This window comes from Zootermopsis nevadensis, unplaced genomic scaffold, assembly GCF_977971745.1.
Source record: "Zootermopsis nevadensis isolate Lab colony 2312 unplaced genomic scaffold, Znev_1.0 Znev_ptg000032l, whole genome shotgun sequence".
NCBI classification, from domain to species: Eukaryota; Metazoa; Arthropoda; class Insecta; order Blattodea; family Termopsidae; genus Zootermopsis; species Zootermopsis nevadensis.
This window is the reverse complement of record NW_028259164.1, coordinates 2,340,868-2,364,316: the sequence shown is the minus strand read 5'-3', so window position 1 is coordinate 2,364,316 and position 23,449 is coordinate 2,340,868. Positions and strand designations below refer to the sequence as shown.

Here is a 23,449-nt window from a genome sequence, read left to right as displayed (position 1 = left end):
TTGATTAGCTTCACAAGACAGCTTTCGTTCCACAGAGCTAGTTACATGTCTTACAACAGAAAGATTGCCTCATCAGTATGATGGATCAAGAAGTGATCAGCATGACGAGGGAAGTCGTTACAGCTTCTGAGGTATTATGAAAAAAACGGACGACGATGCATCGCATCTTAGAGGCATCAAGCGAGCGTCGTTATGGAAACAGAAACAACCAGCAATTTTACCAACCGATTAACCTTCTGAAGCCGAAACTCGTCGAAATATTACGTAAGAATTCAGTCCGTACCGCGAAGAAAACACTACACTTCACCATTACAAAGATCAACTGGTTAATCCTTTGAAGCCGAAGCTCGTCGAAATATTACGTAAGAATTCAGTCCGTACCGCGAAGAAAACACTTCACTTTACCATTACAAAGATCAACTGGTTAATCCTTTGAAGCCGAAGCTCGTCGAAATATTACGTAATAATTCAGTCCGTACCGCGAAGAAAACACTACACTTCACCATTACAAAGATCAACTGGTTAACCCTTTGAAGCCAAAGATCGTCTAAATATTACGTAAGAACTCAGTCCGTACCGCGAAGTAAACACAACACTTCACCATTACAAAGATCAACTGGTTAACGCTGTTTAAGGAAATAATTGCTGTTTATACGAGAGACATAAATACAAAATGCAAAGTTACTGATTGTTAAAGCTTGTGGTACATTTAGCTACCACCTTTTTATAATACTAATATATTCTTTTCAGTGTTTAATTGCGCCTTAACATCGCTGCCTGTTAAACGAACAGAGCCTATTTGATGAGACACGCGTCATACAAGGTTACGAATAAATGACTGTACGTTTAAAGAGACGTCCTGTTCTAATTGTCACTTTTCCACGTCACTCTGTTCAACACCTTAAAGCCAGCATTCATAAAATGAGGCCTGTACTTGAAAATAATGTTTGGTTTTACGACATGACACAACACAGGGACATACATCAACTCCCACAAGTTACAAATAGGTCGATTTTCAAAAATTCGTTCTTAAGTCGATTACTCGTAGACTCACTGTCACACAAGGTAGTCGCATCGTCGTTTAGACTTATAAGTGGTTAGGTTAGGTTAGGTTTCTGAGAAACGTATTCTCCAATCAACCTGTCAATTTCATGGCCCTGACACACAGTCAAGTTTATAACTTCTTACCCACAGAATTAATTTCCTCTGACTTGTTTGAGGAAACTTTCAGTAATTGTGGATAAAACAGTTACTAACAGATGTTCTCGGAAAGGTAGTTACGCTTATCAGATCCATATAAATGCAATCTGTATCAACTAAAGCCTACTAATTATCTTGTTCAAGTTCCAGAAATAATAAACTTTCTTGTTTGGGACCTACAACCATCAGGTAATATTGATAGACCTATAAGTTCACATTCTGTACGCGCGGTGTGACAAACTAACATGTGTATTAACGTAGACATAACTTCCTATATAGTATATAAACATCTATTCATGGTATCAGTTATTATACGACGTACGCAATTAGTAGGCCTATATCATTAAAACCTGCTAAATCGACTAAAAATATTAAAACGAAACCAGACAAGATACGATTTAAGATACTTCACAATAAAAGCACACTGTATCTTACATTTTGACTCGGACTGTATCTGATACCTGTATCAAGATAATTCTGTAACCTGACAATAAATTAACTAAACACTTCCTAAATAGGATCTGAGATTTTTGAGGGGGGTGAGTCAGAATATTACTGACTTCTGGGTTGTTGCGGCCTGTTGTCTGATATAAGTTTACTAAATATATATTTATTATCTCAGTCTATACACAAACGTATTTAAAATGTTATTGTTAAAATTTATATAACACTATAACATCTGTAGTATAAAATATTACAATAAGTTATATTATGTTATATTATGGCGCTTTTATCGTAGTAATGATAAAAACGACGATATAAAGCCTGAAGATGATGTCATGAAACATCGAAACATGTCGTGCAATTAATAATAAGCGCCATAATAAATGTAACATCATACTACGATAAAAGCGCCATAATATAACATAATATAACTTATTGTAATATTTTATACTACAGATGTTATAGTGTTATATAAATTTTAACAACAACATTTTAAATACGTTTGTGTATAGACTGAGATAATAAATAATATATTCGATTTCAACACAAACATGACGCACTTAAGCTACAAAAAGTTTACTAAAGTTTCACAAGACCTTGCTGTCTCCATTATCAGGGCGATAAGTGACTCATCGCCTTGATGACTGAAACAGCAAGAAAATCCGAAACGCTTGTAAACTTCTATCAGACAACAGGCCTCAACAACCCAGAAGACAGTCATCTTAGCACTTCCTACACTCCACGCCGTACCCTCGCCTTGCATTCATTCCTACATTCATCGTTATTAATCATCGTCATAAATCACACGACCTCAAAATCCCCCGCCAGCAACACTCCCCCACTATCTTTAATTGAATTATCTTATACAAAGAAACAGAAGCCTATGAAGGAGACGGTGAGTAGGTGGTAGGAGGAGGGATAAACAAACGGGCAGAATATTACAATCGTAGATTAATTAAAATTCCTGGGTAGATCAGAGAATGCGATATAACCACCAACATCTCACAGACTTTAAATAAACGATGTAGTCTGAAGACGCAAAAGGTCTATTTATAAATAGCAAGGCAGTCCCTGGTAATTACAGCATTAATATATAACACGAGTTTAAGTAACAGCCCACCCTCCTGAAAGGCTGACATCACAGAAGAGTTTAAATGAATGTGTCACATCGTGATGGGAATTGGAATTAATAATGGAAAACTTTATCGTATTTTCAACTTAAGGCTTTAAAGTCGTAACGAAACTTCGTGCGTCGCACAAGATAGGTACAAAAGCCCTGGTAAGATTTGAAATTAAGGCACAATGAGAGTTAGACAAAGAAGAGAAATTTGAGAAAAGGCTGTTGATGACAGATCAACGAAAAGGTTACCCCTCCCCCCTCTTTAAAAATATATATCTCTAAAGTACTGGTTATATTTCAAAAGGAGAAGTAAATTATTAAAGAAGTCTTAACTTTTGAATTCTATCTCTTATTAACCACATTCTGGCAAATATACAAATTTATGTATTTTCACGCCTATTTACAATTGTGACAGCTGTTGTTTGTCGAAACGTCAATTAATAACGACGTTTAAGTGAGATCTCAGGTTTTCACAACGACGAGTACAAAGATGGCTGTTTTCAGGGTTATTTCACCTTGTAGTCTGGTAGAAATTTACCGATGATTCAGATGTGCTCACTGCCTCCGTCATCACGGCCTTGACAATGGTTTGAAACATCTCCGAAACGTCGGTAAACTCCTACCAGACTACAAGGCTCATTAACCAAGAACATAGCCACCTTTCTAATTTGACTATTTTTGCACGTTCCCATGGATCTAGTTATGGTGGTAGATATTTTTATTTTTAGGGTTGAAGATGGAGGCAGCATGTACTTCCGATAAGTCGGTATCTACATACAAGTCGACACGGAATTGCAAACTAGTCAACTGCACACGTACGAATATTTTGTTAATGTGTGCACTATTTTTTCCAAGTCCTAGGGTTGTAACAAGTCCTTAAGCGGATTGCAAACTCATATTCGACAATCCGATTCTGTCTCCTAACTCACATTTTATAGAAGCTTACGAAATATGACTGACGGCATCAGAGAAATTCCCTCTCGGGCTGTACGTGTTTCGACATCTCTGTGCCGTCTCTTATGCTCTTTTTCTCTTTCCAAATGAAACCTCTTTATTACCTTTACCTCGTATTGAAGAAAACAGGAGAGAGAAGCTAGTCGTAGTACCATTCAGTCCTACCACCTCCTGCAGTGAAGCTTCGTAAAATATCCCGTCTTCTCCAAGAGAATAATCATATAACCCTTCCCCGTCAGTGGCGGGAAAATAGAAACTGCAGTCAGTACCCGAGAACAACTAAAACCACTTTTGCATCGAGTACGGTGGTCTAGCGGTTAGAACGCTGGCCTTGTAATCCTGGGGTCTCGGGTTCGATTCCCGGCGGTGCCCGAATTTATAACTTGTGTTGGGCAAGGCCGTGGTCTAGGCAACACGGAGTTTTCCTCCGTGGCATCCCAACAATTACTCCATTCACACACAGAAGAAGGCAATGGCAAACCACTTCTGGATCATCTGCCAAGAACGTATATGAACAGGTCCCAGTCCGAGAATAGGATGGAAGGATCCTGTTCATATGGACCTGTCCTCAGACAGAACACTAAATAAATAAATAAACAGAGCGTCCACTGATAAAGTTCAACGTAACTGTCACGTCCCGGCTCCCGCATGAAACGCTATAAAGATACACTTGATTTTTTGTTTTTGTTTTATTAAGTGGTATTTGATTCTTATGGGGAAAAAACCTTGTGGTCCTTGGCGGGAAGTCATGCAACGACAGCCGGGGAGTGAAAGTTACGTTGAACTTTATCAGTGGACGCTCTGTAGCATCATTGCCGGCATTCCAGATGTCTTTCATTGGTTAACTTACTTTAATTATACACGGCCTGAATCATAACAGATAAACAAGCTGCCTACAGATGAAACTTTAACTCGACCACGTGTAAGCAATAAAGTTTTCAAAAGCGCTCAGCAGTCCATCATCAGGTTATGTATATCCTGGTGATGAAGACAGAAGGTCTCAAAATATCGGTCTCGACATTCACACACGAATGATCAACCGCGAAGGCATTACTGAATAAGAAATAAGAAATGTTCACAACATTTTGGTTGGGAAGTATACAGGGAAGCGATCACTCGAAAAATCTAACTGTAGATGATAGGATAATATTAAAATGGATATTAAGTGGCTACGGTGACACTGTGTGGACTATGTCTTTTATGAGTAGCAATATGAACTGGTGTGCGTTTGTGAGCATGTTAATGAACCATCGGGGTTCATAAAGGCGTATAAGTTTTTGACTAGCTAAAATACTATCAGGAGTTATTAATGCATGTGAACAGTTCTTCAATTGCGTATCCGCCACTGAAACTAAAGACCCGAAATAAATTACATGCGTGTAACTTGGTGAGGGGGGGGGGGAGTCGAACAGAGAGAGATCTTTTTGACTGAAGAGAAAATGCGATGCAAATCTTCGGCTGCTGGCATTGAAATTCCACAACAGCGAAACGTCTTCTGTCTGTTCCGAGACAGAAGAGCAGATCTCGCGGTCTGTATTTTTTTTTTCCTCCAATGGGTTAACATAGAGAATAAAGTCTTTCTACTCCAATGTTCACACGGTTACCTTAAAAAAAAAAGCTCCACGTGGTTGCAGTATTCCCCTGCAACAGACCGTTTCAAACCCTCGTTAAGTAAAATTTAACTCTATTGCATCTTATCTCACTCTTGCAAGCACACACTGATGATTTTCAAACACTCTGTTACTCTTCAGACTTACGTAGCTTTGCTTCTAGATTAGCTTGTAGCAATGCACCAAAAATAAACACACTTTCACTTATATTCAGTGCCAGAGAATTTAGAAATCTTCGTGTTTGATCACACACACACACACAATATTTTCAGCTGTTTGGAAATAACTGGTAGATTGTCTATTGGACGTTTCATTTTATAAATACTCAACAAAAATAAATTTATAATTTCTGTAAAATATTTTCGTAACATATACAATGCCACGTTAAAACATAAGATACATAACCATCAATAACACAAAGGCCCATTGCTGAGTCAGATAAATCCAGTCCACGTCTACAAAAATATTTACCTACGATCCATTTTAGTATTATCTCGATCAACACCCAGGTCTTCCGAGAGGTCTCTTCCGACCTAAATCCTGTAAGAAAGCCTGGAGGAACACGACCAGTCGAAAGACCTAGGAATTTGTCTTAAAATTTTAATTGTTAATTAACAACCGCGATAAGAAATTGAAAAATGAGAGATATCAAGCTGAAGAGACTATACTGACTATACTGTTACTGATTTAATAGTCTATTAGTTTTAAATTTCGTTAATTAATGTCCAAATATTTCTCCAAACAGTGGGGAAAGCATCGCTTTATAACGTACAAAGTTTTGAAGTAAAACAGAACTTCACGCGAAGTCCTAAGTGCAAACAAATGAACTTTCTCCCCTCATCCAGATTTCGTTACGGTATGCAGTAAACACAGCCTCAAACAGGGTGGCCCTAAAAACTTAAGCACTTATATAACAAGAAAATATCCTCGCTTTATTAATATTACACATTTTCATATCAGGGAACTGCGGTATGACTTTCAAAAGTTGGTATTTTCTCAGTTTATCATAAAAATTCTCATACCTTTCACGGAAATTCGAAATTCTTTTACCATGTTAATAATAACTCTTCACACGGACTCATCCTGAGTCAGTTGAATTTTATCAGCATCTATTTTAATATTGTCATCCTATCCACGCCCATCAATTGATCCAATTATCTCTGCTTAACCATGAGATTTGACCGAACTAATAAAATTTCCGGTGGGTGTGTACTTTAGGTAATTTGTGTCTAAAATCTGTAAAAAAAAAAAAAGTTATTACTGGCAATATGAAAAGACTAAGTACAATTCTGGTTATTATTAAATTCTGTATTTTTAATGGTTTTTCGTGGATTTTGAAGATTTTTACTCCGGGCATTCGTTTCTTCATAGTCCGTGTCTTGTCAAAATACAAGTGCCGACTGCTTAAATTATATACTTCACGATTTTCCACAGGCCCTCCAAAGGGAATGCCCGTACGAGAATCAGTAAACAAAGATCCTCACATTTACATTCACAGACAAATAGTCCCATTATCTTTTAGAGTATATTTTAATAACAAAACAAAAATAGCTTCAAGACTTATTTTTGAAATCTGTTAAGTATAAAATACAAATATCTTTCGTTGTACTTAAACTGATAGTAATAACGGAATATGTTAAAAAAAATTGATATTCTCTATGAGGTTCGAACTCAAGACCCTAGAAATCCAGGCTTACGAAAAGAAACCTTGAGTCTGCCAAGCATGTGAAAATAATATTTATAACCACATTATTTTGTAAACGCGTGGGGTCTCGTCTTGGTATTTAGAAATCAACCCTGTCGCTGCTACGTCACAAAATGTTCGCGTATATAAGGTGCTGTTAAGAAGACGTTTGTCACTTGTTCCGCACAGCAGAAACGTCTGAACTCCACGACCATGTGCCTGGTAAGTTCCACCACTGCAAATTTTTTTTAAAATAACTGAGAAGATTCTAAAATTTTCCGAACTTTTTAGATACAGATTAAAATTTGTGTGAATGCATTGCTTAAAATAATGAAATAGAATTTATTACAGTTAGACTGTGTATTATCGACAGCATTATTCAGCAGATTTAAATTATATTTTATACTAGAGATTCTTAAAGTGAAAAGTTATCAGGATAAATTAATTTTGGTTTCGCATTACATATTTAAATAAAGTTCAAATCGAACTCTTAAGCTACTATAATTTGTATAAAAGACGGCTTATTTCACAGATAAATTTAATATATACAAATCTGCACAAAAATCTTTCATCTAATTTATTTTTAACAAATTAATGAAATATATTTCGTTATGCATGCAATTTGATTAGTTGAGCAAAAATATATTTGTATTTGAGATAAGTACACGCCAACATCGCATGCAGAATAACAAAGCAGGCATTTGGTAAACTCAGATTCATTCATCGCACATCACGTGAAAAACTGGCATATAAATTTTAATGTTGGGACGGGATTGTTACCGATACTGAAGTTTGTCCAATGGTAATAACATGAAACCTGTTGGTACGCGCAGAAGCTGCTGTTGCTGATAGGCGCACTGGGCCTAACAGCGTCGCTGTATGCGCCACCTCCGCCCCCAATAGCGCCTGCACCGGCTTACGGTCCACCGCCACCACCCCCGCCACCCCCAGCACCAGCGCCATCTTACGGTCCACCACCCCCACCACCTCCGCCACCCCCAGCACCAGCGCCATCTTACGGTCCACCACCCCCACCACCTCCGCCACCCCCAGCACCAGCTCCATCTTACGGACCACCACCCCCACCGCCTCCGCCACCCCCAGCACCAGCTCCATCTTACGGACCACCACCCCCACCTCCTCCGCCACCCCCAGCACCAGCGCCATCTTACGGACCACCACCCCCACCACCTCCGCCACCCCCAGCACCAGCGCCATCTTACGGACCACCGCCCCCACCACCTCCGCCACCCCCAGCACCAGCGCCATCTTACGGACCGCCGCCCCCAGCACCAGCGTACTCTCCTCCATCATCGATTGTCGCTGCTCCACCCCCATCGATTTTCGGTTCGTCATCTTCGGTAATCTTTGCACCGCCGTCCCCACTTCCATCCACCGCGACGCCATTAGTGCCGCCTGTTTCAGCGCCACCACAGATTCCATCCACTGCGTATGGATTTAGTAAATAAACGGGCACCCTTCCTCAGGTGAGTACAAAAAGGATGCAATTAAGTTGGCTGTGTTACGAATTGTTACAATCAAATTAGTTTACAGAGGTTTATCGAGATTCCACCATAAGTTAGTCACCCAGTAGATTTATTCGTTAAGAAAACACCACATAAGCAGATATCAAACAGGCTGTAATCGTGGTAAAAGTTCCTTTACTTATATTTCTATTTATTTTACTAATAATTTCGATTTCTACTTGTTACAGCAAAGAGACAGCATCGTTCTGGAAAAAGAAGACGTAATTTGAAGCATCAAGCAAATACTGTGAGCTGCATTTAATAATACTGATGTAACGAACTGTCTGTCTTTCTTCTGATACTTAATAATTACCATGTATTATTTTTTTACATATTAAGTTTACAAAATTATAAATTCACACAAAAATTACTACGTCTTATGTGACATTTCTCGTTCCTTACCTCTCGCCGATTTCCACCTTTAAAACACAGAATTTATAAAAAAAAATCCATCTCCCTGTTTCATTAATCGACAAACTAATAATGAATTGGTTAGCAACGCATTACAATTAGAGAACACGAGAATCATCATAAATGAAAAAGATCCAATTAATATAAATCGAAATTATTTTGAAAATAAGTTAAAATATCTGAGAAAATAAAATTATTTTGTAATTGTGCGTTTCTCTACGTGGAATCGAACGTGTTACATTCCTAATGATTCTTAAACCTGTCAGATCTTCAGATCACATTTTGAGAACAGTCAGTTTACAGAATCTTCTTCTTAAGTACACAGCATCACACCTTATTAAAGTTTCAAGGAGACTTAATCTGTTGATACAGAGTTACTCAGTTTTCAGCCACCTCTGCTCTTAACTAGAAGTTACGTATGTCTTTATAAAATCCGACGTTTCTCGTCTTATCTCGGCTAAGAACATAAGTAAACAGCCACTGCAGTGTTGGGTAGAGGTGAAAGTTTTACTTAACTACCTTGTGGGACGTAGAAGTTTCCATTTGCATGGTTAGCGAATAAGATTACTAAAGGCGAAAAAATTCTGGTGTAGTATCATCTCCGAAACATCGTTTATAAGAAGTCTCAAGTTAGTTTGTAGCAACTTCAACCCCAGCAAAAAAGAGGGCAATTTCCTTCAAAGAAAAAAAAGGTTCACTCAAGAAGTCTAAGGCGACGTAAGTGAAAAGTGGAAAATTAGTTACGTGAACAGATTATAGATTGTGGTTGCGGGGTCAAAGATTATAAAATTCCATGATGAAAGTAACACTTTTCTTTAAGGTCAAATTATAAAAGTTTTTAACTGTATACCAAAATAAAAACACTGCATCTAAAGGAAATAATTACACCGAAATTCTGCTTAATTTCAGCTTACCTAATTATAGAAGGGAGACCCAGATTCTTGACATTAATGAGCACTGTCAATGTACACTATACCTTCTTTACACTAAATACGTAATGGGTTCGAACCTTTATCCATTATACTGAATGCTTTGATATTGTAAGGTCTCCCCAGACAAATGCTAGGAAATCTGATCAAGCCTTTATACTTAATAGACTTCCATAAAAGAAGGATATTTATGTGGATATTTTACGACGATGTATCAAGCTGAATGTTGTTTCGCATCGGACGAAATATTTTTACAAGTCATGTGTTGCTGATGTTTACATTCTGAGTTGTGACATAGAACAGACCTTTAGAAAGTTACCAACGTTTCGGAGGATCTTACTGCCTCCATCTTCAGTCCTGAAACCTGGAAAACTTATGTAGAAATTTTCATAGATGTGAGAACCTCAAATCTCAAAAGCATGGGCGAGTAAGAATTTGCACTGACAATTTGGAATTTGATGTTATACAACTGAGAAAAAAATCTTCAAATAATTAAATTAAGAAAGCTACAAAGAACAGACCAGCTAATGTAGGGTGTTCATAAAGTTCCTACCCATTTAACATATCGTTTACGGGTGGAAATATCTCTACAGTTGTTGGAACACGCGTTTCGAAACGCAGCTGAAAAATTTGTGTTGTGCGCGTTTAAAAGGATAAAATTCATATTTGTTAATTATTCTAAATTTATTTGATTTCAAGCAAACATATAGGCACTTTGTATAAGACGTGTCTAGTTAGGAAAGTTTATAAAATGACGAAGAAATCTTTAAATTTCCTACGCGCTTAAGTGTCTCATTCAAAATGCAACTTTGAACAAATTGTTAACATAACAAAGTAAGAACGAATGAAAACATATCTGATGTAAACCACGAGTAGACACGTTTATTCTTTGAATACTGCGTCAGTGAACATGTTGAAACTTCGGTCGTTTGACGTGTTCACACACAACCTCAGAAACACGAATATCATAAAGAATTGACATTAGAGGCAATGAAGAACTCGCTTCATGGCCATAAAATTAGTATTCTAATCCGATTAACTTGCATTACTTAACACTTCTTCTCATTTTATATCTCTAACTATTTGTGGACTTCCTACGATAAGGCTGTTTTTTTTCTTCAAATTCGGTCAAAAATATTTACGTATTTATTAACAGGTGACCGTCATTATACGCGGCTAGCGGCTAGAACGCTGGCCTTGTAATCCTGGGGTCTCGGGTTCGATTCCCGGCGGTGCCCGAATTTATAACTTGTGTTGGGCAAGGCCGTGGTCTAGGCAACACGGAGTTTTCCTCCGGGGGCTTCCCCGGTTTCTCCATTGACACACAGAAGAAGGCAATGGCAAACCACTTCTGGATCATCTGCCAAGAACGTATATGAACAGGTCCCAGTCCGAGAAAAGGATGGAAGGATCCTGTTCATATGGACCTGTCGTCAGACAGAACACTAAATAATAATAAGATGAGGTGGTCTAGCGGTTAGAACGCTGGCCTTGTAATCCTGGGGTCTCGGGTTCGATTCCCGGCGGTGCCCGAATTTATAACTTGTGTTGGGCAAGGCCGTGGTTAGGCAACACGGAGTTTTCCTCCGGGGGCTTCCCCGGTTTCTCCGTGGCATCCCATTCACACACAGAAGAAGGCAATGGCAAACCACTTCTGGATCATCTGCCAAGAACGTATATGAACAGGTCCCAGTCCGAGAAAAGGATGGAAGGATCCTGTTCATATGGACCTGTCGTCAGACAGAACACTAAATAAATATAAATAAAACACCATGAGGGCCCTTAATTTATATTCCCTGAGGTCAAAATGGTTGAGCGAGACACAGAAACTGCGCGAGCAAATCAGTGGATCTGCGCGGCAGCTTCTATCGTAACCGCGGATATGATATTGATGCTCCTAATGACATTAAAATAAAAATTATTATACATAATATCAACCCTTCGAAGCCGAAGCTCATCTAAATAATATTTAAGAACTCAGTCCGTACCGCGAAGTAAACACCTCACTTCACCATTACAAAGATCAACTGGTTAACCCTTTGAAGCCAAAGATCGTCTAAATATTACGTAAGAACTCAGTCCGTACCGCGAAGTAAACACCTCACTTCACCATTACGAAGATCAACTGGTTAACCCTTTATATATATATATATTTAACACAGCTTTAAAGGATAAATTTGCAACAAATTATAAGGTTTCGGTAACATAATCTAATTTTAACAGAATTTGACATCAAATGCAACATATGTTGCTGTACTTTTTGTGTTGTATGTACAATTGACATGGTTTTAGTGTCTCCTTCATACATAACTTATGAACTTCCTATGACGTGTATTATTACACCCTGGTGGTACGACGATAACTTAGTCTTTGCTTTTCGGATGTCGTGCGCATGTTTTGTCGTCGTCGATTTGCACTGGCGTCGCATTGATCGCGGTGGTAGTCATGGAGACCAAACACAACAACCATAAGGCACTTATTTTACTGTTCAGTTCTGTGACGGCTTGTGGGTTGTTACAAACATTCAGCACTCACAACAGAGCGTGACATTCCTCTGTCTGAATACCGGTTACCAGGAATTGCTTCACGGTGAACACAACGAAAACAAGTAAGGATGTCACAAATTGTTTTGAAGCCATAAACATATTTTAAACCAGAGGTAAAGTCATTTCGCTTATATTTCATTTTACGCTCTGAACCCCTGAGGGGTTTAAAGTAATGTGGTTGTTAGTAGGTTTCAAAATTTATAATTCTGATTCAAATGTCCTTGAATATATCCACAGACAAACGTTCTTTACAAATACAAGACCACAAGGTGTCGTGACGTAATGAAAAGATGAACATCTGATTGGTCAGTTCTACTGCAGAAAACCATCATGGATAAGAAGTACACGCTTATAATGAAGAACAATGGTTCGGTGGTTCAACTCGTTCAGGATGGGCCCGTCCCACCTGTTGTTCCTGGGTTCTTTTTAGTGTTAGACTTCAGTCTCGGGCTTTGCCTCAACCTGATTCTAGCTATAACTATCATCACATGTCCAGTGCTACGTCGAATATTCTTCAATCGAATTCTCCTCCACTTGTGTGCAATTTGCGCCCTGGAATGTGTCCTCAACCTGCTAGCAGCAGTCGGCTTCGTAACAGTTACACGTAAGTCGTACCTTACCTCATTACCAAAATATTACATATTTCTCTCAGTATGGACTTTCGACAAATAATTCCACAGTCTTTCTATGTAATGAGCAGTGTTGATCTGTGAGCATTTATTATTATTAAGGGATTTTGAGCCTCGCCTGAAAATATCTGTGAACGTGTGTGTTGTTTCAACGGTTGCCATGATAACCTCCGTCAATTAGACGAGGGTAGTTTCATTAAACCTCGCGTGCGCAACGTTGCGTGTTCGATGAGAACTCGAGTATGGAATTCCTAGTAACAAGCATTCCTACGTTTACCATTTTCACACCAACATTCATTAAACTAGGGAATTTAAACATCTGTAAATAATATCACCACGAACTGCCTCCCAACGAATAAATTTGAGTGTAATATAATTTGTTTTAAGTCGTTACGATTTAAAAAGACAAAGCTCCATGGAAAATAATTTCTACTTTGAATTAATTTTACGCTGGCCTTGTAATCCTGGGGTCTCGGGTTCGATTCCCGGCGGTGCCCGAATTTATAACTTGTGTTGGGCAAGGCCGTGGTCTAGGCAACACGGAGTTTTCCTCCGTGGCATCCCAACAATTACTCCATTCACACACAGAAGAAGGCAATGGCAAACCACTTCTGGATCATCTGCCAAGAACGTATATGAACAGGTCCCAGTCCGAGAAAAGGATGGAAGGATCCTGTTCATATGGACCTGTCGTCACACAGAACACTAAATAAATAAAAATAAAATAATGTCTTTTATGGATCATTGCGACGCAGATAATTCCGACGCCAACACAAGATGAATTATGAAGTGAACACAAAAATGCGGATGAAACACTAAACGACGCTGTCAACTCTACGTCGAGCGACGCCGGTCGTCTCGACGCCGAAGAAATTTTTTTGCATAAAGCTCACAGGAGACCGGTGACGCTAGACGACGACACTAAGAGATTACAAATGTAATAAGGACGAGTCTCAGGGCGTCGTAAGATACGTACGCCAGATAACTGACTCTGAGTGATCTCACTGCTGTAATGATGAAGGTAGCATCTCTCAAGCATCGGTGATCTGTGGATCAACACGGTGCAGCATCCCAGAAGATAGACGTCCTAGGGGTAATCATTCTGATTATCACTTGCTCCTGGCAGATGGTATAATTTTTCCATTCGTAGGCTGTGGAATGACAAAGGTCACTTGGCGTCGAATAGGCATCTAACCAGGTACATTCCCTGTCGTTGTAACAGATGTTCCTGACCACTTTTGCAGATCTGGAAATACCACCTAAGTACGGTTCAATAATGTCACTGGCTTGTCGTGTGAACGCGACCCTGACGCAATGGACGACGGCGATCCAAAGCGTGGCGATGGCGGCACTAGTTGTGGATCGGGCCATCATGCTCCGTCGAGGGGAAAATCCTAAAAGCGACCCGAGAAATTGCGTCATAAGATTCCTCCCGGCGCTCATGTGGCTGTACGGCACTGCCCTCGTCGCTCCAATCGCCGTGACGTCACATATTGTGGACGTGCGACCCTTTCCCGACAGGTTGGTGCTTCAGTCTCATGCTCATGTTGTTTACCAACTCCATGTGTCCCATTTGAGAAGATAATAATACGCTTAGTTAACCAATAAATTCACCGCCTTTTATCTAACCCGGAACTTCAAGTTCTGACGGCTGTGGAAATGCAAATGATGTTCTTCTGGGTTGTGACATCGTATTGACTTACAAGAAGATACAAACGGACTTCATACATAATCTTAAAACATCTTAAATCCTTAGAATATCACTACTTTTCGAAGGGTAAAACTTCTTACGTCGTCATTTTTCTACCTGAATACTGAGAAATTTCCATTTGTTCGAAACGTAGCGATTTCTTAAGGTACCAAGATTTTAAAGTAACATATTTGATAATATCCAAAACAAAGAAAGCAATAATTTATGTTTTCGCCAAAGCCCTTCACTTAAAATGCCAAAGTTTCGGAGGAATTTAATGCATCCATCTTCAGGTTCAAATGATACCGACGTACAAGTCCACACGGCGTCACAATCCAACATCGACTTCTCGACATTCTGTACAAACAGCGGGCTAAGTCTTCGTGATTCGTTTTCAGATATTCGTGTTGGATCGTACCAACGTCAGAGGGCTCCGAAGACCTTCTCTACCCCTTGTCACTGCTGTTACTAGGACACGTACTTCCCTGGATAACCATCTTAGTAATCACCACTGTAATTATCCGTCATATTATTTATGCCAGACGACGTCAACAAAAACTCGAAGAGGCGGCCATCCAGAGAAGTCAAGGAATTGGCAATTCTAATACGCTAATTTATCCTTCTTCATACCAGACGTCGTGGAGTGACTGGTTGGGAAGTCCTGGGTCCTTATCGTGGGAAGAAGTGAAGTTTTATTTCTTGAGTTCCATACTGCTCTTTCTTTATACCATTCTAATCGTTCCTCACGTATTGTGTGTCAACATATACTCCCTAACAGCAGTTCCAGCCCTTCAAGATAGCTCAGCGCCAAGGAACAGTTCATTAACAGAACTGACACCAGTCCCGACCGGGACATACGATTGTGTGTTAGTTTGGTTTCGATATAAGTTCACAGTTCTGATACCCATAGTTGTAATAGCTGTTCACAAAGAGGTACGTAAAAAGTGTGAACACATGTTTTGCTGTTGTTGCTGTAGAAATAATGCTGTTGTCCAATTGGAAAATCCTAGATCTATATCTGCTTGTGTCGAGAAAAGAGAGCAGCTATCAGATCAAGGACTTAACATCCAAAAAATGAAGCAGGCTTCAAGAAAAATAAATCAAACCAAGAAGGAAAAGTATACAAGGATAGCTCATTACAGGACACCTGTTCTTTTCGCTACATCTGAAGGTCTCCACTTGAGATTTATTGATGACAGATTAGAGGGCAGCTATTACATAAATGAGACAGGAGCTGATGATATAGGTACAGCGGGGGGTAAGGAACAGTGCTGGACGGTTGAACCAAGATTTCTATGCCAGTTCTGTGACGTCGCTTTAATAGTTTCAACGCCGACTAAGAAGGTCTCCAACCAAATTTTACAACAAATTGTAAGTCGGGGATCACGGCTTCCAGTGTTCGTTGAAGAAACACTTGCCGAAAAGGATCTACAAGTAAGTGATGATTTGACTGGTGATAGTAGCGGCGAATTATCAATAACACGCGGTGATACTCAAGAATCTTTAGTGGCAATAAATGAGAGAAATTTTTCGGTGAACATCAGGAAGGCAACTCGGGTGAGATTTGCTCAGACTGTGAGCGAAATTCCGTTATGTGAGAGTGGCGTATGGAGCGCTCCGGAGGATCAAGGGTTTGCAGAACAATCTATGGTTTACAAACAAAACGAACCTCAACACAGTGTTCATCTACTCAAACAAAAATCTCAGGTCAATGTACCTAGTGGACCTCGTAGTGAATCGTCCTGACAGAATAACTACATTTCTTCATATAGAAAAGTTTCTAAAAGACGGCTAAGAAGGAGGTCAGACTGACATTAACATTAAACTGTAAACTTGTAAAAGATTAAATCGTGTGACTCTTTGTTACCATTACTGTGTTCATGTCTGAGGAGTATAAACTTAAAGAAATTTACATTGTTTCAGTACTACGTTCAATAAACTGATACGTATATATTTCAATGACGTCACATCGCACAGACCACGGTCTTCTGGATTGTGATGTCATGTGACCTTTACGTCGGGACTCAGTTTACAGTCGAGACCTTTACTGCCGTGAGAATTTCAGATCCCTGACGTCACATTGATTTAAATTTAGTTTGCAACATAAATTATGGTAATTCGTTAATAAATTGTTATTTATGAATTTATATGATCTTCTTGTATATGTGGAATGACCCACATGTTAGTTTTGGGAAAAAAAAATGTTTTACCCGAAATTGGTTTATTATTATTATTAAAAAAATATATAACAATATTTTCCTCTTTCGATCTCAGTAGCCCTATGCAGAATGATGCTCGATACCGAATTTAATATTTCTAGCTAGAAGTAATAATTTAATTAAAATGGCAAATGGCATCTAACTACAAAGAACAGCATAATACACAAACAAACAAACAAAGACACAAACGTACATTCGTGCTTCAGGCGGGTTTCAAACCCAATGTTCGAGAAATTGTAGCCACTGAACGCATCAGAAAGGAGAGAAACCAGGACTGGAATTTTCAATTCTAATTCCATGTATTTATTTCTCTTACAAGATAAGCAACTATCATCTTCTAAAGAGTTTCCATGTTCTATGAAGTTACTTTGTTGCTTTAATCACGTGTTTCGCATTCCAGTTAGTTACTCGCGGTGGGGAAAACGGAAATCAAGCGCAGAACAGTGCCAAATATAGTTCCCTTTTTAATTTAAAAACAGGACAGACATTCTGTCGCAAAGAAGGAATGGGAGAAAGGATAGCAGTTTGATTGTTCTAATTACTGAAGAGACGGTCCCTTTAGAAGTGGACAAAGCAATGCATCATGTCAGTGTAAACAGTGAATCAGTAGATGTTGACATCAGAGTGATCAATAATCCTCTTCGTCTGGCCATAAATCATCCCGCGTTTCTGTACTCATACGAAAAATTATAACTCAGTGACACAGAATTTTGTGGGGGCGACTGTTTCTCGATGATTGTATAAGATTATGTTACTCGTGGAGTGGCCTGAATTGCATTCGATTAGATAGAAGTAGAAACCGACAGTTTATGCTTTTGTTCGATTATGCTCGAAAAATTATAAATTTATTTAAACGAAACTTGGCACTCACCTTTAATGAAGGTAACAGGGAGACAAAACTCAACAAAAAGTGACCTGAGTTCAATTCCCGCTAAAGGCTTTCTCGTACCTCGGAAACTAGCACGATGGAAAAATGAAACACAGTAAAAAAAATGAGTCCTTCCAAGAAGTCGCGTCGTCCACTGGCGTTGCGACGAGACACATCGAGACGATCAAATTCGGTCATTTAACGACGCCCCGATATAAGGCGACGCGACGACTGGCGGCGACTTCCTGGCATCACTCCCAAATATACTATGACGTCATTAGTCACATTTCTGGCGTCTTGTCAATGCGTAGCGAAAAAGGGTTTCGAGACGATACGCGTCGGTTCTATACCTTAGTACTCAAGGTCAACATAAGACTTGAAAGACGTCAACTTGCGCCTATCAGAGGCATCGCAATCTTTGGCATAGTGACGTTCAGAGTTTTAACGCCTGAAACACGACAGGAAACGTTGCAACATCACTGGGCACGATCTTAGAGAAAAGACGCCAAGCATAGCGAAGACGAACAACGCGTCACCCTGAAGATACGCCAAATTTAAAGCTGATAACTCCCCTGATGAAACTGGAGACGTCACCAGAAACCAGACGCCAAGCGTAGCGACGCCTGTCGCAAGGGACGACAACACAGGAACACAGAAATATTCCTCAGAACCTTAGAATACCATTCGGGCGACTTCAGAAAATAGACGCCCGGCGTCGCGGCGCCTATTCTCGCATAGCCTGCAAACAACTGAAAATTGACAGTACAGAAGTTCCTAGATGACAATGAATACTCAAGTACAAAACCGACGCCGAGCGTCGCGACGCCTAGTGACGTCATCAAAAGACGCCAGAAGACGCATATAACTATGGTATGACGTTCGGAATAATACTAGACAATCGACGCTAAAGGAAGCGACGCTTTCGAAGAACCAACCCAACCTAACCTAAGCTAACCTAACCCAACCTAACCTAACCTAACCTAACCTAACCCAACCTAACCTAACCTAACCCAAACTAACCTAACCTAACCTAACCTAACCCAACGTCAGAAAGATAGATGGAGAAATTGTAACATCACTGGTGAGGAAGTTAGTGAATCGACGCCGAACATCACGACGCCCTCGAGAGACGCCAAAACCACAGCGGACAAGTCTCCTGATGATATTGGATACATACCAGAAAACCGACGCCGAGCGTCGCGACGACCGCCACCGCAAAAACGCTGGAAACATTCTCAGACACTTAGAATACAATTCGGAGCTACTTTAGAAAATCGACGCCCGGCGTCGCGACGTCTATCCTCGCGACGCCTGTAAATAACTGAAAATTGACGCACAGAAGTTCCTAGATGACAATAAATACTCAAGTAAAAACCGACGCCGAGCGTCGCGACGCCTAGTGACGTCATCAAAAGACGTCAGAAGACGCATATACCTATGGTATGACGTTCGGAATAATACTAGACAACCGACGCTAAAGGTAGCGACGCTTTCGAAGAACCAACCCAACCTAACCTAAGCTAACACAACCTAACCTAACCTAACCTAACACAACCTAACCTAACCTAACCCAACCTAACCCAACCTAACCTAACCTAACCTAACCCAACCTAACCCAACCTAACCTAACCTAACCCAACCTCAGAAAGATAGATGGAGGCCTTGTAACATCACTGGTAAGGAAGTTAGTGAATCGACGCCGAACATCACGACGCCCTCGAGAGACGCCAAAACCACAGCGGACAAGTCTCCTGATGATATTGGATACATACCAGAAAACCGACGCCGAGCGTCGCGACGACCGCCACCGCAAAAACGCTGGAAACATTCTCAGACACTTAGAATACCATTCGGAGCTACTTTAGAAAATCGACGCCCAGCGTCGCGACGCCTATCCTCGCGACGCCTGTAAATAACCGAAAATTGACGCACAGAAGTTCCTAGATGACAATGAATACTCAGGTAAAAACCGACGCCTAGCGTCGCGATGCCTAGTGACGTCATCAAAAGACGCCAGAAAACGCATATAACTATGGTATGACGTTCTTAATAATACTAGACAATCGACGCTAAAGGTAGCGACGCTTTCGAAGAACCACCCCAACCTAACCTAAGCTAACACAACCTAACCTAACCTAACCTAACCTAACCTAACCTAACCTAACCTATCCTAACCTAACCTAACCTAACCTAACCTATCCTAACCTAACCTAACCTAACCTAACATAACCTAACCTAACCTAACCTAACCTAACCTATCCTAACCTAACCTAACCTAACCTATCCTAACCTAACCTAACCTAACCTAACACAACCTAACCTAACCTAACCTAACACAACCTAACCTAACCTAACCCAACCTAACCCAACCTAACCTAACCTAACCCAACCTAAACCAACCTAACGTAACCTAACCTAACACAACCTAACCTAACCTAACCTAACCCAACCTCAGAAAGATAGATGGAGGCCTTGTAACATCACTGGTAAGCAAGTTAGTGAATCGACGCCGAACATCACGACGCCCTCGAGAGACGCCAAAATCACAGCGGACAAGTCTCCTGATGATATTGGATACATACCAGAAAACCGACGCCGAGCGTCGCGACGACTTCCACCGCAAAAACGCTGGAAACATTCTCAGACACATAGAATACAATTCGGAGCTACTTTAGAAAATCGACGCCCAGCGTCGCGACGCCTATCCTCGCGACGCCTGTAAATAACCGAAAATTGACGAACAGAAGTTCCTAGATGACAATGAATACTCAAGTACAAAACCGACGCGGAGCGTCGCGACGCCTAGTGACGTCATCAAAAGACGCCATAAGACGCGTATAACTATGGCATGACGTTATTAATAATACTAGACAATCGACGCTAAAGGTAGCGACGCTTTCGAAGAACCAACCCAGCCTAACCTAAGCTAACCTAACCTAACACAACCTAACCTAACCTAACCTAACCTAACTCAACCTAACCTAACCTAACCCAAACTAACCTAACCTAACCTAACCTAACACAACCTATCCTAACACAACCTAACCTAACCTAACGTAACCCAACCTCAGAAAGATAGATGGAGGCCTTGTAACATCACTGGTAAGGAAGTTAGTGAATCGACGCCGAACATCACGACGCCCTCGAGAGACGCAAAATCACAGCGGACAAGTCTCCTGATGATATTGGATACATACCAGAAAACCGACGCCGAGCGTCGCGACGACCGCCACCGCAAAAACGCTGGAAACATTCTCAGACACTTAGAATACCATTCGGAGCTACTTTAGAAAATCGACGCCCGGCGTCCCGACGCCTATCCTCGCGACGCCTGTAAATAACCGAAAATTGACGCACAGAAGTTCCTAGATGACAATGAATACTCAGGTAAAAACCGACGCCTAGCGTCGCGATGCCTAGTGACGTCATCAAAAGACGCCAGAAGACGCATATAACTATGGTATGACGTTCTTAATAATACTAGACAATCGACGCTAAAGGTAGCGACGCTTTCGAAGAACCAACACAACCTAACCTAAGCTAACACAACCTAACCTAACCTAACCTAACACAACCTAACCTAACCTAACCCAACCTAACCCAACCTAACCTAACCTAAAATAACCTAACCTAACACAACCTAACCTAACCTAACCTAACACAACCTAACCTAACCTAACCCAACCTAACCCAACCTAACCTAACCTAACCTAACACAACCTAACCTAACCTAACCCAACCTAACCTAACCTAACCTAACCTAACCTAACACAACCTAACCTAACCTAACCTAACCCAACCTCAGAAAGATAGATGGAGGCCTTGTAACATCACTGGTAAGGAAGTTAGTGAATCGACGCCGAACATCACGACGCCCTCGAGAGACGCCAAAATCACAGCGGACAAGTCTCCTGATGATATTGGATACATACCAGAAAACCGACGCCGAGCGTCGCGACGACTTCCACCGCAAAAACGCTGGAAACATTCTCAGACACTTAGAATACAATTCGGAGCTACTGTAGAAAATCGACGCCCAGCGTCGCGACGCCTATCCTCGCGACGCCTGTAAATAACCGAAAATTGACGCACAGAAGTTCCTAGATGACAATGAATACTCAAGTACAAAACCGACGCGGAGCGTCGCGACGCCTAGTGACGTCATCAAAAGACGCCATAAGACGCGTATAACTATGGTATGACGTTCTTAATAATACTAGACAACCGACGCTAAAGGTAGCGACGCTTTCGAAGAACCAACCCAGCCTAACCTAAGCTAACCTAACCTAACACAACCTAACCTAACCTAACACAACCTAACCTAACACAACCTAACCTAACCTAACCTAACCCAAACTAACCTAACCTAACCTAACACAACCTATCCTAACACAACCTAACCTAACCTAACGTAACCCAACCTCAGAAAGATAGATGGAGGCCTTGTAACATCACTGGTAAGGAAGTTAGTGAATCGACGCCGAACATCACGACGCCCTCGAGAGACGCCAAAATCACAGCGGACAAGTCTCCTGATGATATTGGATACATACCAGAAAACCGACGCCGAGCGTCGCGACGACTTCCACCGCAAAAACGCTGGAAACATTCTCAGACACTTAGAATACCATTCGGAGCTACTTTAGAAAATCGACGCCCGGCGTCGCGACGCCTATCCTCGCGACGCCTGTAAATAACCGAAAATTGACGCACAGAAGTTCCTAGATGACAATGAATACTCAAGTACGAAATCGACCCCGAGCGTCGCGACGCCTAGTGACGTCATCAAAGACGCCAGAAGACGCATATAACTATGGTATGACGTTCTTAATAATACTAGACAATCGACGCTAAAGGTAGCGAGTCTTTCGAAGGTCGAAATGTTACCAAAGACGGCGCTCCAACCCAACCTAACCTAACCCAAGCCAACGCCACACAACCTAACGTAACTTAGCCTAAATACCCTAACCTTACCTAAACCAACGCTCTACGATCCGTGCAGGTCTGTACCAATTCCGTCTTGTTGCCCGACGTCGGTTTGCCAGAATCATGTAAAATGTGTCTATGCGTTCATTTAATTTATTTACATCTGTAATTTGGCTGCAATTCTTTAGACGTTGCTCCAATCGGCATCGATTTCTTACATTCATGATCAACGACGCCTCGAGGCTAACTTGAGCTAAATATCATGAGATGGTGTTTCGACAATGGGCGTCCGTTTTCCAAGATCTCATTCCCGGTTAGCGTACGCTAAATGTACCGTTTAATGAAGGCGTCGAGACGGCTGGTGTCATGAATCTCAGCGTCACATTTTCAATATTGTATTTTTGTTGTTGCCTTGGGGGTCATGTTCACAAGGATGGAATCTTGTGTCGGCGTTGAGGCGATAGGGGTCGCTAGGCGTCGGCTTGCTGGTGCTGTGTCCTAAGTTTAGCTTTTGCGTATGTATTAGTGAAAACAATGTTTTTTAATTCAGCATATTTAAGTGTGTAAATATTCAGTCCAGTTGTCATTACGCAATTTCATCTTCTCCCCCCCCACCACCCCGCGTCTTTCATCTCTCTTCGTCTCACAAAACTGCATGTAACCCGCGGTCTCGCATTGTAAAAGTGCAAATGA

The 23,449-nt window shown here is 40.8% G+C and overlaps 3 protein-coding genes across 5 annotated transcripts in view; 2 read left to right on the top strand and 1 right to left on the bottom strand.

The window, feature by feature from the left end:
• The window catches only part of LOC110841344 (hexosaminidase D), a 97,329-nt gene that overhangs the window by 72,781 nt on the left and 1,099 nt on the right, over positions 1–23,449 (bottom strand). The gene's annotated exons all lie outside the window — the stretch shown is intronic.
• LOC110841347 (uncharacterized) lies at positions 7,149–8,908 on the top strand. Its single transcript, XM_087359629.1, has 3 exons — positions 7,149–7,234; positions 7,846–8,499; positions 8,727–8,908. The coding sequence occupies exons 1-2, from the start codon at positions 7,226–7,228 to the stop codon at positions 8,479–8,481; spliced, it is 645 nt and encodes a 214-aa protein (XP_087215755.1). The 5' UTR covers positions 7,149–7,225; the 3' UTR covers positions 8,482–8,499; positions 8,727–8,908.
• Positions 12,325–16,890, top strand: LOC110841345 (uncharacterized). 3 transcript variants are annotated; one of them, XM_022086810.2, is made up of 4 exons: positions 12,325–12,486; positions 12,662–13,028; positions 14,298–14,574; positions 15,142–16,890. In XM_022086810.2, the coding sequence occupies exons 2-4, from the start codon at positions 12,755–12,757 to the stop codon at positions 16,487–16,489; spliced, it is 1,899 nt and encodes a 632-aa protein (XP_021942502.2). In that variant the 5' UTR covers positions 12,325–12,486; positions 12,662–12,754; the 3' UTR covers positions 16,490–16,890. The 3 variants fall into 3 exon arrangements, with proteins under 3 accessions (XP_021942502.2, XP_087215774.1, XP_021942503.2); XM_087359648.1 differs by having other exon boundaries at positions 12,325–12,537; XM_022086811.2 differs by lacking the exon at positions 12,662–13,028 and having other exon boundaries at positions 12,327–12,486.